At 47.3% G+C, this 13,855-nt stretch overlaps 5 protein-coding genes across 5 annotated transcripts; 3 read left to right on the top strand and 2 right to left on the bottom strand.

The window, feature by feature from the left end:
- The first annotated feature begins 1,277 nt into the window (after positions 1 to 1,277).
- On the top strand, positions 1,278 to 2,369 carry FOBCDRAFT_232124 (uncharacterized protein). The gene is made up of 4 exons (XM_031190893.3): positions 1,278 to 1,424; positions 1,475 to 1,521; positions 1,568 to 1,605; positions 1,662 to 2,369. The coding sequence occupies exons 1-4, from the start codon at positions 1,346 to 1,348 to the stop codon at positions 2,221 to 2,223; spliced, it is 726 nt and encodes a 241-aa protein (XP_031032124.3). The 5' UTR covers positions 1,278 to 1,345; the 3' UTR covers positions 2,224 to 2,369.
- A 2,317-nt stretch (positions 2,370 to 4,686) lies between these two features.
- On the top strand, positions 4,687 to 6,783 carry FOBCDRAFT_190421 (general substrate transporter). Its single transcript, XM_031190892.3, has 3 exons — positions 4,687 to 5,038; positions 5,100 to 5,596; positions 5,654 to 6,783. Exons 1-3 carry the CDS (start codon positions 4,869 to 4,871, stop codon positions 6,646 to 6,648), a joined length of 1,662 nt encoding a protein of 553 aa, XP_031032123.2. The 5' UTR covers positions 4,687 to 4,868; the 3' UTR covers positions 6,649 to 6,783.
- Positions 6,784 to 7,004: 221 nt separating this feature from the next.
- FOBCDRAFT_190418 (uncharacterized protein) lies at positions 7,005 to 9,099 on the bottom strand (the record flags this gene model as incomplete). Its single annotated transcript, XM_059608693.1, has 5 exons — positions 7,005 to 7,156; positions 7,217 to 8,322; positions 8,495 to 8,667; positions 8,733 to 8,870; positions 9,028 to 9,099. 5 exons carry the CDS (start codon positions 9,097 to 9,099, stop codon positions 7,005 to 7,007), a joined length of 1,641 nt encoding a protein of 546 aa, XP_059465946.1.
- A 445-nt stretch (positions 9,100 to 9,544) lies between these two features.
- FOBCDRAFT_146563 (uncharacterized protein) lies at positions 9,545 to 10,628 on the top strand (the record flags this gene model as incomplete). The annotated part of the gene is made up of 4 exons (XM_059608230.1): positions 9,545 to 9,721; positions 9,929 to 10,042; positions 10,098 to 10,422; positions 10,474 to 10,628. The coding sequence occupies 4 exons, from the start codon at positions 9,545 to 9,547 to the stop codon at positions 10,626 to 10,628; spliced, it is 771 nt and encodes a 256-aa protein (XP_059465945.1).
- A 573-nt stretch (positions 10,629 to 11,201) lies between these two features.
- Positions 11,202 to 13,254, bottom strand: FOBCDRAFT_145398 (uncharacterized protein; the record flags this gene model as incomplete). The annotated part of the gene is made up of 4 exons (XM_031190889.2): positions 11,202 to 12,736; positions 12,794 to 12,922; positions 12,994 to 13,114; positions 13,171 to 13,254. 4 exons carry the CDS (start codon positions 13,252 to 13,254, stop codon positions 11,202 to 11,204), a joined length of 1,869 nt encoding a protein of 622 aa, XP_031032120.2.
- Between the last annotated feature and the right edge of the window lie 601 nt (positions 13,255 to 13,855).

Here is a 13,855-nt window from a genome sequence, read left to right as displayed (position 1 = left end):
AACTCTGTTCTCCTTCTGGATGCTTGAATGTCAAGACCTATTAATGCTCACCTATTTAATATGTTAACATACGATTTTATTATTTTTTTTTTACTTGCTCTCTTACTCCAGATGATATTTGCTATTGCATATACTCTTCATCTCTTATTTTCACTAATCCTGCTATGTAGAGAGTGGCTATAAGCTTAGACAGCGTCGTGACTTGTACTTATGGTATTTCCGTGCCGCTACCCATGGTTAATCACGCTTTCGAAAGTTGTCGTCACTGTCCAAAAGTCTCATCTCTCAGAAGCTAAGCCCATATAGCTATATAACTAGGAGTAGCAGGACCAACAGGCCTGGTTCCGCCATATCCATTGTTCTGAACAATTGATCGAGGAAGTACCCTAGAATCGGTGACCCTGGGTAACAAGGCTGCACTAGGCTGCATTCTATGGATTAGCCATGTAGGCGGCGAGCTTTTTACGGACAGGTGTACCAGCAGATATAGTTGATAAGTTGGATCGGACACCGCTCATATAGACCGTTGAAACTAGACGCGAAACTGTGACAGAAAAATTACTTGCTATAAACCAAGTAGATTCTGATGCAGAAGGCGATCTTGAATTAACACCACTGGCATATGCAACAGTCCATAATCATGCTGAAGTGGTCACGCTTCTTTTGGCAACTAGCCAGTTTGATGCAAATGAACAGAGTTCAGGAGGAACAGCTCTATCTTATGCAATAGAATTTGCTGATGAAGAAGTTGTCAGAATCCTCTTTAAGACGGAAGAAGTGGGTATTAATCTACCAGGCGATCGTAATAGAAGCTGAATAATTTGGAAAACTCCAATGAAGATAGCCCTATTATTCTGAGTAAACCATTTTAAGTATAAGAGCATGCTACTACTTGCTCACTGTGCTAGCATCGAGCTTGATCTAAATAATTAGATAAGGTATGCAAACAAAGGGTAATAGAAGCACTAGTAAAATAGTGAGTGTTAATGACTTGAATATACGGTGAGATAACTGTTGTTACAACCCTTGGTCTATTAATAGGTACTTAAAAAGAGACACTTAATCTGTCTGTATTTTACAACATCACAGCGTTCTGACCTGCTGTTTTTGGCATTGAAGGATTGCCTTAACATCCATCGCGTGGGGGGAAGATATGATGCCATTGTGTAATTGGCCCGCGTTTGATCTGCTGATTAATCACACGATAATGGCCCTGTTACTATTTATATCCCTGGGTACCTTATCAGCCAGTGAATTCCCTCACTTATCCCCGTGAGGCTGCATCGGCATTGAACAGACAGACCAACATCATATCACATATCGAAAGACAGAGACCAACAGCAGCATGTCCACCAACAAAATCATATTTTTCGATATCCCCAGCAGGTCGCCCCAGGTTTGCTGGTCGATGAATACCTGGAGAAGTCAGTCTCCATAATTACCAAACTATGTTCGGCACTAACATGAGCTGCAGCGAGATTACTTATCAATTATAAAGGCCTCGATTATAAGACCGAATGGGCAAGTTCTCCGAGCAGTTCCATGATAATTTTACTGACGTATGTAGCTTGAATATCCCGAAATCAAGGAGCGCCTTAGTGAACAGTAAGTACAAACCTCAGTTGCGTCAATTGAGCTTTCAGTAACAGCCCGGTACTCAGTGTATCCCCAAATGAACAAGGCGCACCCTTCACATGCCCAACAATTCAATTGCCTGACGGCTCATACATAATGGACTCTTACAAGATCGCCGACGTCATCGAGGAAAAGTACCCTGAGCCCAGTGTACACCTGAACAACCCAATGCAAGACCGCCTGCGCGCATCAATGATTAAATTCATGACAGAAATGGTTCCAATCTACGTCCCCGGCGTCGCCAAAAACATCATCGGCGAAAAGAGCATCGATTTCTTCCTCGCCACGCGTTTACAAGACGTCGGCATGCCTCTCTACGAGTACGGAGAAAAGCACTCCCCTGGAGCTTTTGACAGAGCGGAGCCGTTCGCGCGTGAGATCACGGCCCTGCTGGAGGAGAATACTTCTGGGCCGTTTTTGTTGGGCGATGTAGTGAGCTATGCTGATTTCATCTGGGCGGGTATTTTGCTGTTTTTCCAGTGTCTTGGCGAGAAGGAGTACAAGGAGGTGCTGAGAATAACCGGAGATGGAGACGTTCATACTAAATTCCTGGATGGGCTGAGACCTTGGACGGAGAGGAATACCTGATGCTATCGATAAGGGATGGGCGCGAAATGAGGCTGGCTGAATTTAGGCTAATTACCCTATTCAGTCGAGCTTACATTCAGCTGATTGGACATTCAAGGCCTTGATATATCTCGATGAATAGTATTTGGCAATATATCATCTATCCATTGACTATAATCATCACTGTCTTTTCCCCAGGTTCTTGTTGAAGAGAACCATTTTAATTCTCATATTTGTTAAGAGATCCAGGTGGGTCGCGTCTGCCGATCTCCATTCCCCCTGGGGTTGATGTTTTCTCCACGCCAAGTAGTTTTCTCACATCCACAAGCTTGCTTGGCAGCTTGGCTACCTCGATGTTCCTTTTGGATAAGTTCATAGCCCAATCACTATCCTTGAATGACGATGTTCTGACTGTGTGCGTGAGACCGCTGGGTAAATCCATAGCTTTCCGAGGGCCAAGAGTCTTGGTAATTGCCACACGCAGGAAACCATCAAGCATGCTGCATCGAGAACCGTGGCAGTGGCTCATAATGGGTAAATTAACATGTTTCAGCCTAGATGTCTCTGAACGACCCATTCTCCAGAGTGGATATTCGCGCAACCTTCACGCGTTGAATCGCGTCTGAGATGTACCTACCCTAGGCTATAGAGTATTAGAAAGCATTATCATTTTACAGAGCTCGAAATACATGGAAGTATACAAGCTGCTATTATATGGGGAGTACTATAGAAATTGAGAAGTACGTTTTTTATTAAGAAACTCAGTTTCTTTATATTTTATGTTCGCGTTTTCTTAATCAACTGAATTTTTAATCTTTTCACATTGCAAACATGTGATTCCACGCCCACAATAACGCTGCATGATATAACAGTCCAGGAATCAATGGCTTCTAGAGTATAGTAATCTGCTATTATAAGAAGGGTTCCTTATATCTCTTCTAACCTATCCATTATTAGAGATGGAGAAGTCTCCCTTGGCATTGCGCAAACGAACTTGGTCTCAAGCCCAGCCATTGCAATCGCGTAACAGAGGCAGAATCCATTCTATGTCAGTGCATCTTGACACAATACGATAGGAAGCCGGCGACATCGTCAGCTGAACGTCCTATTTCTCGTAGCGGAGTCGATTCAGCCCATCAGATCAGTCACGCTCGACACCAGAAAACAGTGGATATCTCAGAATCTGGGTCTGGGGAATTTCGGCCCTCGGTTCCTGAACTCCATGTCAAACAAGGGCGGGTCGAGCTCAGGACAAGTCTTGTTAAGTGGAGATATCGTCGACACAAAGAAAATTGGGTTCGTGAGCGCCAAGGTCTTGGGAGACGGTTGAGAACCTCTGTCGTCTCCAGTTTATAGTCTTGGCTTTGGGCTGTTCTAGGATTATCATGCGACGTGCAGGTTCTAGGTCCAACGGCGGCTAAATTCCGTGCACATGACAATTGCCGCTATTCGCAACATGGCTATTTCAGCTGGCATGCCGAGAGTAACTCGGGATTTGCATGTTTTTTAATATTCGGGTTTTACGAAGACCAACACGATAAATTGCATTGATCGATCAGAAGAGAATTCGGTATCAGGTCGTGATTGGCGGACTGATATAAGGTTGTTTATTTACCCGCATTTACCCGTATTTAGCCAAATGCCACTCTAGGCCAAGACTGGAGAATATCCCCGAAGCCGCCTGAGCAAAAGTCACGGGTCATGATTCCGCACCACGTGGAATTTCATTCTCGCCGTGTTTTCTTCATTTTTCGATGTTCGATGGCTTATTGATGGCTTCAAGATTGTCTTGGAAGATGGCAAATATCGAAGGCACAGCTTAATTTGATGGCTGCCCCAAGAGCGTCGTGCTACAGGCAAAATGGGATCTACAGAGCCCAGTCCCGTAAGCGTAAGCATCGGTCATGTCCATGATGTTATGTCTGTCGCACGTTTGGGCCCGACGATTCTAGCCAAAAGATCAGATCAGATGCAAAAAAATCTGATGCGGTGCCTGACAGACAAAAGACGATGTTGTAGCATGGTGTTCCTCGCGAAAAACCCCCGTGGCGAGATGAGAAGGCCCCTTTTCGGTAACAGGCTAATAGCGAAAATCACCCCCCATGGGCGGCTTAATCGCAGAGCCCCATTATAATAATGCTTTAGTCTACGGGGTGCTCCGTGCAACAACATCAGTTCAAAAAAGAGCACAGTGGAGTCGAGGCACAGATCCCCCAGCTTGTGACTTTCGATTTCACTTTCTCCATTTCTTCACCCCTGCTGAAATGAGGGCGGCCCGGCCTCCATCTTGGCTTGGGACTCATGACTACCAAGACTTCCAAGACAGCCAAGGTGGAACAAGATCGCCCATTCCGAACAGTGAGTGGAACCCACCGTTAAGCGGACGCCTGCCATTTGATTCATTCATTGCTGTCTTTTGCCTGCTCGGTTCTTCCGTCAATCTGGGGTCTGCACCCGGTCCGCACGCCCGTCACATTTCAGATTTGTTCTGGCCTCACTCGACGCGTTTTCTATATCTATCCAGGGATCTCCCCCCATTTTTTGTCAGTCTTGCTTTCACTCTTCACCTCAACAACAATCTGCTAAGCCACAGAGTGCTTCTGGCAGAAGAATAAATTCACTCTACTGCACTTTTAACACTTTCCCCCCTCGATTGAGAAATCGTCATGGGTATCAAGGACATCATCGGCCTCGGCGTCGACGAGAAGACAAAGAAGCTTCAGGAGGAAGCTCCCAAGTTCGAGCATGTTACTTGGTACAAGGACCCCGGCCTGAGGGTCTTGACCTTCTACGCATGCGTTCTTTGTGTTTCCTCTATGGGAACTGGTTGGGATGGGTAAGGCATTCCCCGAACTTTCTGGTGATTCATTCAGTCGCTGACTTGGCGCGTTTCTTAGTATGTACATGGGTGTCGTTCAAAACTTTGACACCTGGAATGACTTCTTCGACAAGCCCGAGGGTAGCAGACTCGGTCTTTTGGTCGCTCTCTATCAAATCGGTTCAGTCGCCTCTATCCCTCTTGTCCCTGTTATCGCCGATCGCTGGGGACGTCGCCCTTGTATCGCTCTCGGCTTTATCCTCATGGCTATTGGCGCCGGTCTGCAGGCTGGAGCTCCCGATTACGCTACCTACTCTGGCGGTCGTGTTCTTCTCGGTTTCGGCAACTCGTTCGCTCAGATTGCCTCTCCTATGCTTCTCGCTGAGCTGTGCCATCCTCAGCACCGTGCTCGTTTCACCACTGTTTATAACTGTCTCTGGAACATGGGTTCTCTGCTTGTTTCCTGGACTTGCTTCGGTACTCACTACTGGGGTGGCGGCAACAGTGACTGGTCGTGGCGATTCCCCGCCATCCTCCAGGGTGCTCCCGGTCTCATTCAGCTCGTGATTCTCTGGTGTAAGTTAATCTCCTGAATGGAATCATTCCAAGATTTTGCTAACAAATGTCCTCTAGGGATCCCCGAATCCCCTCGATTCCTCATCGCCAAGGACCGCCAGGACGAAGCACTTCACATCCTCTCTAAATACCACGCCAACGGCAACGAGAACCACCCAACTGTCCAATTCGAGTACCGTGAGATCCGCGACACCATCAAGGCCGAGCAGCTCGCCAACAACAGTTCCCGATATACCGACTTCTTCAAGACCAAGGGTAACCGCTACCGTCTCCTCGTCCTCTTCTCCCTCGGTCTCTTCTCCCAGTGGTCAGGCAATGGTGTTGTCTCCAACTACTCTGCCCGTCTCTACATCAACGCTGGTCTCGATAGCGAGAACGAACGTCTTATCATCACTGCCGGAAAGACTATTCTCGATCTATTTGTCTCTATCGGCTGCGCTCTCCTCGTCGAACGCCTTAACCGTCGCTTCTCTTTCCTCTTCGCCACTGGTGGTATGTGCCTGACTCTACTCTTCTGGACCCTTACCTGCGGTCTCCACGAGCAGCACCAGGCCCCTGGCGCCAATAACGCCATGATCTTCCTTGTCTGGCTTCATGGTGTCTTTTACTCGACTTGTTGGTCTGGTCTCTTGATCGGTTATGCTGTTGAGATTCTCCCCTACTCTCTCCGTGCCAAGGGTCTGATGTTCCTCAACATTTCGGTCCAAATCGCTCTTCTGCTCAACAACTATCTCAATCCTCTGGCGTTCAAGGCCTGGCAAGCTCCCGCCGTCCCCGAAGGCGAGAAGGAAACTGGCTACGGTGGCAACACCTGGAGACTCTACCTTATCTACACCATCTGGGTCGCTGGTGAGGTTCTTTTCATCTTCTTCATGTATGTTGAGACTCGTGGACCTACTCTTGAGGAGTTGGCCAAGGTTATCGATGGTGACAACGCCGCTGTGGCTGATGTCGATCTCGAGCACGTTGAGAAGGAGGTTCTCAGCAAGGAGACCGAGAGAGTTTCTTCTCTGGATCAGGAGGTCCACGAGGTTGCTCCCAGCAAGGTCTAAGTAACGTCTTCTCACATTCACGCGAGGAGGGCAGCGCGATAGCAAACGCGTATCTGCCCGTCTACGATAATTGTTTTTGATCTAGTCTAATGAGCTAGCTGAATGAGTTTAATGCTATATACCTTTATTGATGGATAACATTCCCATTCCTCGTGACTACTGTGATCTAAGCTAGTGCCTGGGCGGTCGTTATATGATGTGTACTAAACGTTGACTCTACATTTGACATCCAAAACTGACGCCATCTCAAAAAGGAATTTGATACAAGAAGATGGTGATTCAGACAGCTGATCTGATGAGACAAGGATTCGTGGAAACAAGAAGAAATATCTCCAAATTTGACTTCAAGTACCATGTCACCATATCACGTTCTCGAGATGCGTTTGAGCAGATGACAGGAACTGTAACCATCTTGGGTGTAAAGGACTCTCAAACCGGGACAGGATAAGTTGGATGTGTGGATAAGAGAGAGGACCTGTCACCGACTCCTTGAAGCTCTTGAATGACACTGATACAAATCGTTAGAGGCGAGATTTAGCAGAAGAATAGCCTTGACGGTTAGACTTACAAATCAATAAACTTGGAAGCTTCCAATGAGCTGAGAATTGCTCAAGTTGGAGCAAAAGAAGAAGTTCGCAATTCTCAATCTCGGATATGAGATATGTGTTAGTACTTTCAGTATACTTCTTGTGAATATCCAAGAAAACAAGCGCCGTCAAGCTGATGAGCGAAAGTGCTGGGTCCACGGTGAGAGTGTAATTGCTGTCCCATTTTTCTGCTATCCCCGCTATGTTCTGGCAGGTTTCCAGAACACGTTGCCAGCTAAGCGTCCAATCGTCCCCTTCTGGAAGATAGTAGCAGCTCGCGAGGGCAGCTAGCAGTTGAGCCATATGTAGATGAAGCACCGAGGCTAATCTCGCGTGGTGATTTGTATTTGACTCATTCATGAACGCGTTTCTTCCAGGGTTCAAGAAGTTCCGTGGTAAGGCTAGACGTATTGCAGATAGCGTACGTTCTGCGTCGAGTAAGATCGCCATGAGGTTCTCGTGAGGAACCAAATAGCGCATACTCATTGCTCTGCCAAATTGACGCAAGACAGTGATGGTGATGAGATGGATGTTGAAAAGTAAGCTGTTTTCGCTACCAGCCTTGACAAGCAAGAGAAGGTCGGGAAGACCACGCGGATCGTGAGGTAACCTGCACGGGGCAGTAAAACCTTGAGAAAGCTGACACTGGTGATTTAAAGACGTATTGACAAGTCGTTCATCAACTTGGTACGGTGTGCCGGATGAGAGGTTGGCGTACGAGTCAAGACGATATACACACCACCAGACAAGTTTCCAGTTTTGAAGGTCCGCATCGCTCACATTGGACCACTCTGGGGAAACAGATTGGATTATGTCCAGACGATCAAGGCCCATCCAATACGCCAGCCGGACGATCTTTCCTATCCGCATCCAGGCTTGTTGGCCAGGGAATTGGTGGAATTCATAGAAGACGAGTAAGCAGAACTTCCGAAAGAGGTCGAGACTTGGAAAGTCACCGGCTGTATCTTCTTGAAGAGTCGTGTTGCTTAGGATTTGGTCTATGCGACCGTCGAGGTCAAAATGAGTCGATGCAAATTTGGAGCCGAGGAGTTTGGCTGTGATGAGAAGCAATGCTTCAACGAGTTCACTGCTGCAGTCTGAGAGAATATTCTTGCTGCTTAGTACTGCTGCTGTAGAGAATAGAGGTATGGCTTCATTTATGGATTTGAAGTACTCATCAGCCCTGACATGATTAGCGGAAAGACATGAGAACGCTCATATTGCCCGGAGTTATATGACCATGCGGGGTCGTTTCTTACAGATATGCTTCCTCTTCGGGTAAGATGTTTGGACCTTGTGACGATTGATTGCTAACTTGAGTAGGTGCATGTGAAGTAACAAGGCTCACAGGACTTTCAGAGGGCAGATCTGAAACGGCTGCAGCTAAAGAGATAGTGTCTTCAGAGATAGAATTGCCCTGTATGGTAGCGTCCTCTACGATGTTAAGTTAAGTGATTAGATACCGCAATGCCTTATCAATACACAAATAACTCTTACCAGAATGCCTTCGATTACGGATTCCCCGTGGCTGGCGCCCGGAGCCCGGCGCTGGCCCGGGCCGGCGACGTGTTGTTGAGTAGCTACATGTCTTGCCGCGCTCGAGACAACGGGTGCATGACGGCTGACCGAGATCACCTGTAGCCGGTCGAATTAGTTAGCCCTGGCGGCTTGCCGTCAGAGATTGTCGGGATGTCTCACATCGGACTTTGGAGCTGCAAGATGGAGATTTGTCAGATACCGCGGTGCCGAGAGTGGATGCGGGGTCTACGAACCGAATGCAATTGTCACAGACTCTGGTGCTCAGCCGATGAGCAGAGGTAGCTGCGCCGAATGTTCCGCCGCCTGAAGACGGTGACGCAGACATTTCCTCGTACAGGAAATACTCTCGATAGAAGACCAGCAATAGATACGCCGCTTGTCGATGAATACTCGTATACGGAAGACCAGTACCGGGTTACTGGGTCTCGTTTATGCTCTGATGCAATCGGAAGATGCGACTGAGCGAGAAATGGTCGAGATTGTGGATTCACGAGATGCTCCGAGGGATTATTCAGGCATTATTTCCGATGACTAACCAACCTCGGCGGTTTCAATGCAGCTAATCCCGCGTCGGAGGATCTTAAAAGTCAAAACTTGAGATCTGCCGCAGTTTATGTTTCCCCGCATTTTAGCATCGCAGGACAAGCAGCTTCTGCCGAAGCCTGTCCTGAAGTACCACAAAAGGGCCTACTTGCAGAGAAGATGTATTTAAACACTGATATCAATGGGGAATTATGGATTGGCAACATACCCTGTGACATACCAACACGATGGCCAATTTCTCTGTACTTATCAAGTTTGAGTCTGAAGAGGACCGGGAAACATATTTTGCCAATCTTGGTCCCGATGCTCAAGGCCCGCCAACTGTTGGTACCAAAGTCAGCGCGGTCAAGTCGTTACATGACTTGACGGATAACCATGAGACCAGAACAGTAACAATTCGTCGTGTAAGTCTCTTTGTGTTATAACTTCAGTAAAATAAAGCCTTCACGAATTCATTATGCTAACTGAGCCAAGCTGTTAGCACCAATGCCAAGAGATGATCTGCCTTTGTACTGCGTTGGATTGAACTATCGCAGTCATGCCAAAGAAGCTTCGGTATACAAAAATGAAACAGAAAGTTCGCTCCCAGTCAATCGCTAACAGGATTCCAGCTCACCTTGACATCGGTTCCTCCTCTATGGACCAAACCAGCTGCGTCCCTTGCAAACCCAGACGAAGACATCCCAATCAATGACTTCTGCGCAAAGAGTCTTCCAGACTACGAGGTAGGACACCACCCTCACTACAAACTGGTTCTACCTGGAACTAATTACCTTACAGGGCGAGCTTGTATTTGTCACCTCTAAACAATGTCGCGACATATCTCCCAAGGAAGCCAAGGACTACATCCTGGGTTACACCGTAGGAAACGATGTTTCCTGTCGCATGTACCAGCTTCCCAAGCATTCTGCCGGTCAATTCTTTTTCGCTAAGGCTTTCGACAAGTTTGCCCCTATTGGTCCTGCTTTGATCAGCCCAGCCATATTTGGTGATGGTTCAGGCTTTTCAGTAGAAGCAAAGGTCAATGGAGAGGTCAGGCAGGTAGCGGAGTTCAAGAAGGATATGGTGTTCTCGCCAGAGCAGATTCTTAGCCATATGAGTCAAGGTACTTCACCATTGCGCACGAGCCGGATCATTGCTAACAGACTTGGTACAGGAACAACCATACCGGCTGGTACAGCGGTCATGACTGGAACGCCCGCTGGAGTCGGTGCCTTCCATAGTCCCAAGGTGTTTCTCAAAGATGGCGATGTCCTTGAAGTCACTATGGCGCGGGTTGGAACGTTGCGGAATGTTATCAAGTTTCAGTAAGCATCGTTCGTTCACCTGTGCGAGCCTTGTAGAAGGAGGACTTGCTGACCATTTACCTAACAGAGTTGGATTTCTGACACGTGTAGTAGTCTCTTTACAGAGAGTGGCGATCTTCCTGTTTAGCAGATTTATGTAACACCGTTTGACGGCAATCTGTCTAGAGTTATGACCTATAGTGAACTTATTAGTATTAGCTTTTATAGTGAATATCAACGTAGTGCCTTACTATCCTCTTTGCGCATGCTATCAAAGGCGTGAAATCCACTGGCGAGTAAAGGTCAACTCTGTGTCAGGGACGTATATTTAAATGCTGCCACTTATATTTGAATTAGTTTCTTAAATTATAATACAAGATTCTGTGACTACGATTACCTTATTGGATGTTTTAGAAGATATAATTTACCCTATGTCTATTTCAAGTACTGGAACCAAATTAATTACTTCTATACTTCTCTCAGATACCAAGGTTTAAAGAGCATAAGCAATAAACTATCAATTTGCAAGAAATAATCAAGAGAAGAACAGCTAGATGCCACAAAACTACATAGCACGTTTCTAGCTCTGTATTATATACTATTTATTCCTGCAGAACCCAATAAAACTTCTCAACGAGTTCAGCGAGTTGACCAGCCCAGCATAGTCAGAAGCACAAGCAAAGACAAAAAAGTCAGGTCGAATAATAGCAAATTTCGTGGCTCTCCCAAGACGCTTGACAAAGACTGAGCTGTCGTATCCATTCGCCAGACGTCCATTAGCGGCAGGGACTTGTGAAGGTGAACAGACCGTGAGATGACCAAACTCTCCATTTATGTCTGAAAGTGTCTTTTGGCCTAGTGATGAGTCTCCCGACTGTGCATCGTAAATAACGACGGCATCGTTTGAGATGACGGATGAAAGTCCGGCTTCTTGGACTGCGGCCCTTGCTTCGGCGTATAGACTAAGTTGATTGGCTCGTTCCCCGTCACTAACAACCGCCAGAGTGAAGATCGTATTGTCCTTTCGTAAAAGCTCATCCGATAAGAATGATCCTACTTGGCCTTTTGATCTCATGTGTATCTGAGGCAGACGGGAACCACCTGTTCGTCCCCTGACAAAGAACCCATTTTCAACATCCGAAAAGCCCTTCTTCTCTTTATAAGACATATAGTCCACATACCGAAAAAGAGGCGTGCCATGCAGAGACATCAAAAGCCGGAAACAGAAACGTAACCATAAAGATGGCTCATTGTTGCAGATGCGGCCGTTGATCATGGAGAATCGCGCTGCGTCGTTGATGCTATGACGTCGCTCGGCTTCCCAGCACTTGAGCAGTTTGTCGTGGTTTTCGGGCTTGGCATCTGGATGGAGCATCAGAGCTAACCTCCATGCAAGTTGGTGAGCGTCTCTGACGCCACTGCCAATTCCTTGACCTGCGAAAGGTGGAAAGACGTGAGCTGCATCGCCAATCAGGATTGTACGGCCACTGAACCAGCGATCAACAACCTTGTGAACAAAGTGGAATGGCCGACAGCGAAGGATCTCGATACAATCTCGTGGGTACTGCACGGGGCCGTCAAACCTTTGCTTGCGACTGCTGTCTCCCTTGAGAGTGATCATCGGCGTAATATGTTCCCAGAAAAGCTCCTCCGAGTTATCCTTGATAAGTGACTCATCCTGGGCAAACTCATGACGCCAAAGTCTTTCCTCATAAGGACCAAATCTTCCAGAAGCAGTAGCCTTTCCAGGCGGGGTGCAAAAGTGCCACCCGATAGGCCAGAAAAGATCATAAACCTCTTGTGGCGAGTACCCAAACTTCCAAAGTGGGAAGTCAGGATGAGTCTCGGGAGTCGGGAGCTTCATCTTCAGATTGGCGGCTATCCAAGTACCGCTGTAAGGATAGAGTCCAGCTTCTTGCTTGATGCCCACTGTTGGTTCTAGGAAGCGCTTTCGGACAATACCTAGTTTTCCGTCGGCGCCGATGAGCCATTCTCCTTTGATCTGCTGTCGTGTGCCTTGGCTGTCGCTGAAGTTGATCACTGGTGGATCTTGTTCAGACCGCGAGACCACTTCGCAGGCTGTACGTAGTGAACAGAACTTTGACTCCTCAATAGCCTTCCTCAAAGCCCCCTCTGTATCTGCTGTTAGCATAGAAGACACGCATCCGTGGGACTTAAGAGAAACCATACCTAGACGGGGCTGCATTTGCAAAATGCCTTCAGGTAAGGCTTGTTCAAGACTGTTGATGTCCCCAATGCGAATTGAGAAGAATGAGGGAGCATTGAATGCACCACGATGAACATTAATATGTGGCATTTCTGTGTCACTAGAGATTAGTACATGTGACTCAGTATGCAGGTGAATTTGCTTTCGAAGCGTGTGGACTTACCATGACCTATGCCCGCTAGATCGTTGATCCCGAGGCTGTGTAGTATTCTGACGGCATCTCCGGTGAGGAATACGCCTCTGGGGTCTGTGGTGATCTCTGCTTCTTTTTCAAGAATGACGGACTGCCAAGAGTGAATTGTCAGTACTGAACATCAGGGTGCTGTGGGTGGCTACTAACATGGATCTTTAGTCGGGCTAGTGATAGTCCCAGGGCGAGACCTGCTGGTCCACCTCCAACAATGATTACCTGAGTTTCTTCCATTGTATGCGATAGCGACCAGAGAAGTAATCGGAAATTCAAGTTGCTGGGCTGTGTCTATACCAGACATTGCATCCCATTCTGAGGACTTATATGGAAGGTAGTCGGGTCCATTCTAGAATGCGAGTGCCGCTATCCTCGGTATCCCCAGACGCCACTGAATTGTCCCCTGTAGCAGACAGTCACAAAACAAAACACTGAATGCGGGGTCTATACGGCAAGAGTGAGTTGGATTTATGGGTCTATCTGAGTTCCTCCGTCGCTAGCTTGCAGATCCTCCGAGGTTTTTGGGGCGCAACGCACCCCACCATGACACGGAGGAACAACTAGCATGATGCAGAGCTGTTTATTCACGTGTTATTTGTTTCCCAAAATTATCGCCTTGAAGCACAGATCCTGCAGTTAACTTTCTTAGGCCCGGATTGTTTGCACTGCTGGTTAGACACGTTGACGAAACATGTTAGCTGAAGATCATAGACTACTTGTCAGTGACACTGACCATCGATGGGTTCCGACTGGCCCTGTGCAGTCATTACAACAGTGAGTGATCATCCGACTTCCACGAACTGTGGCCTAGACAACGTCTAAGATGAGACATTGAAGT

Source organism: Fusarium oxysporum, chromosome X (assembly GCF_013085055.1).
Source record: "Fusarium oxysporum Fo47 chromosome X, complete sequence".
NCBI lineage: Eukaryota > Fungi > Ascomycota > Sordariomycetes > Hypocreales > Nectriaceae > Fusarium > Fusarium oxysporum.
This window is presented reverse-complemented; position numbering and strand designations above follow the sequence as displayed.

Coding starts and splice junctions, on each gene's coding strand:
- FOBCDRAFT_232124 (XM_031190893.3), top strand. CDS start 1,346: ATGTCCACCAACAAAATCATATTTTTCGATATCCCCAGCAGGTCGCCC. Junction 1,425..1,474: donor GTCGATGAATACCTGGAGAA/GTCAGTCTCCAT, acceptor CATGAGCTGCAG/CGAGATTACTTATCAATTAT. Junction 1,522..1,567: donor TCGATTATAAGACCGAATGG/GCAAGTTCTCCG, acceptor TGACGTATGTAG/CTTGAATATCCCGAAATCAA.
- FOBCDRAFT_190421 (XM_031190892.3), top strand. CDS start 4,869: ATGGGTATCAAGGACATCATCGGCCTCGGCGTCGACGAGAAGACAAAG. Junction 5,039..5,099: donor ATGGGAACTGGTTGGGATGG/GTAAGGCATTCC, acceptor CGCGTTTCTTAG/TATGTACATGGGTGTCGTTC. Junction 5,597..5,653: donor TCAGCTCGTGATTCTCTGGT/GTAAGTTAATCT, acceptor AATGTCCTCTAG/GGATCCCCGAATCCCCTCGA.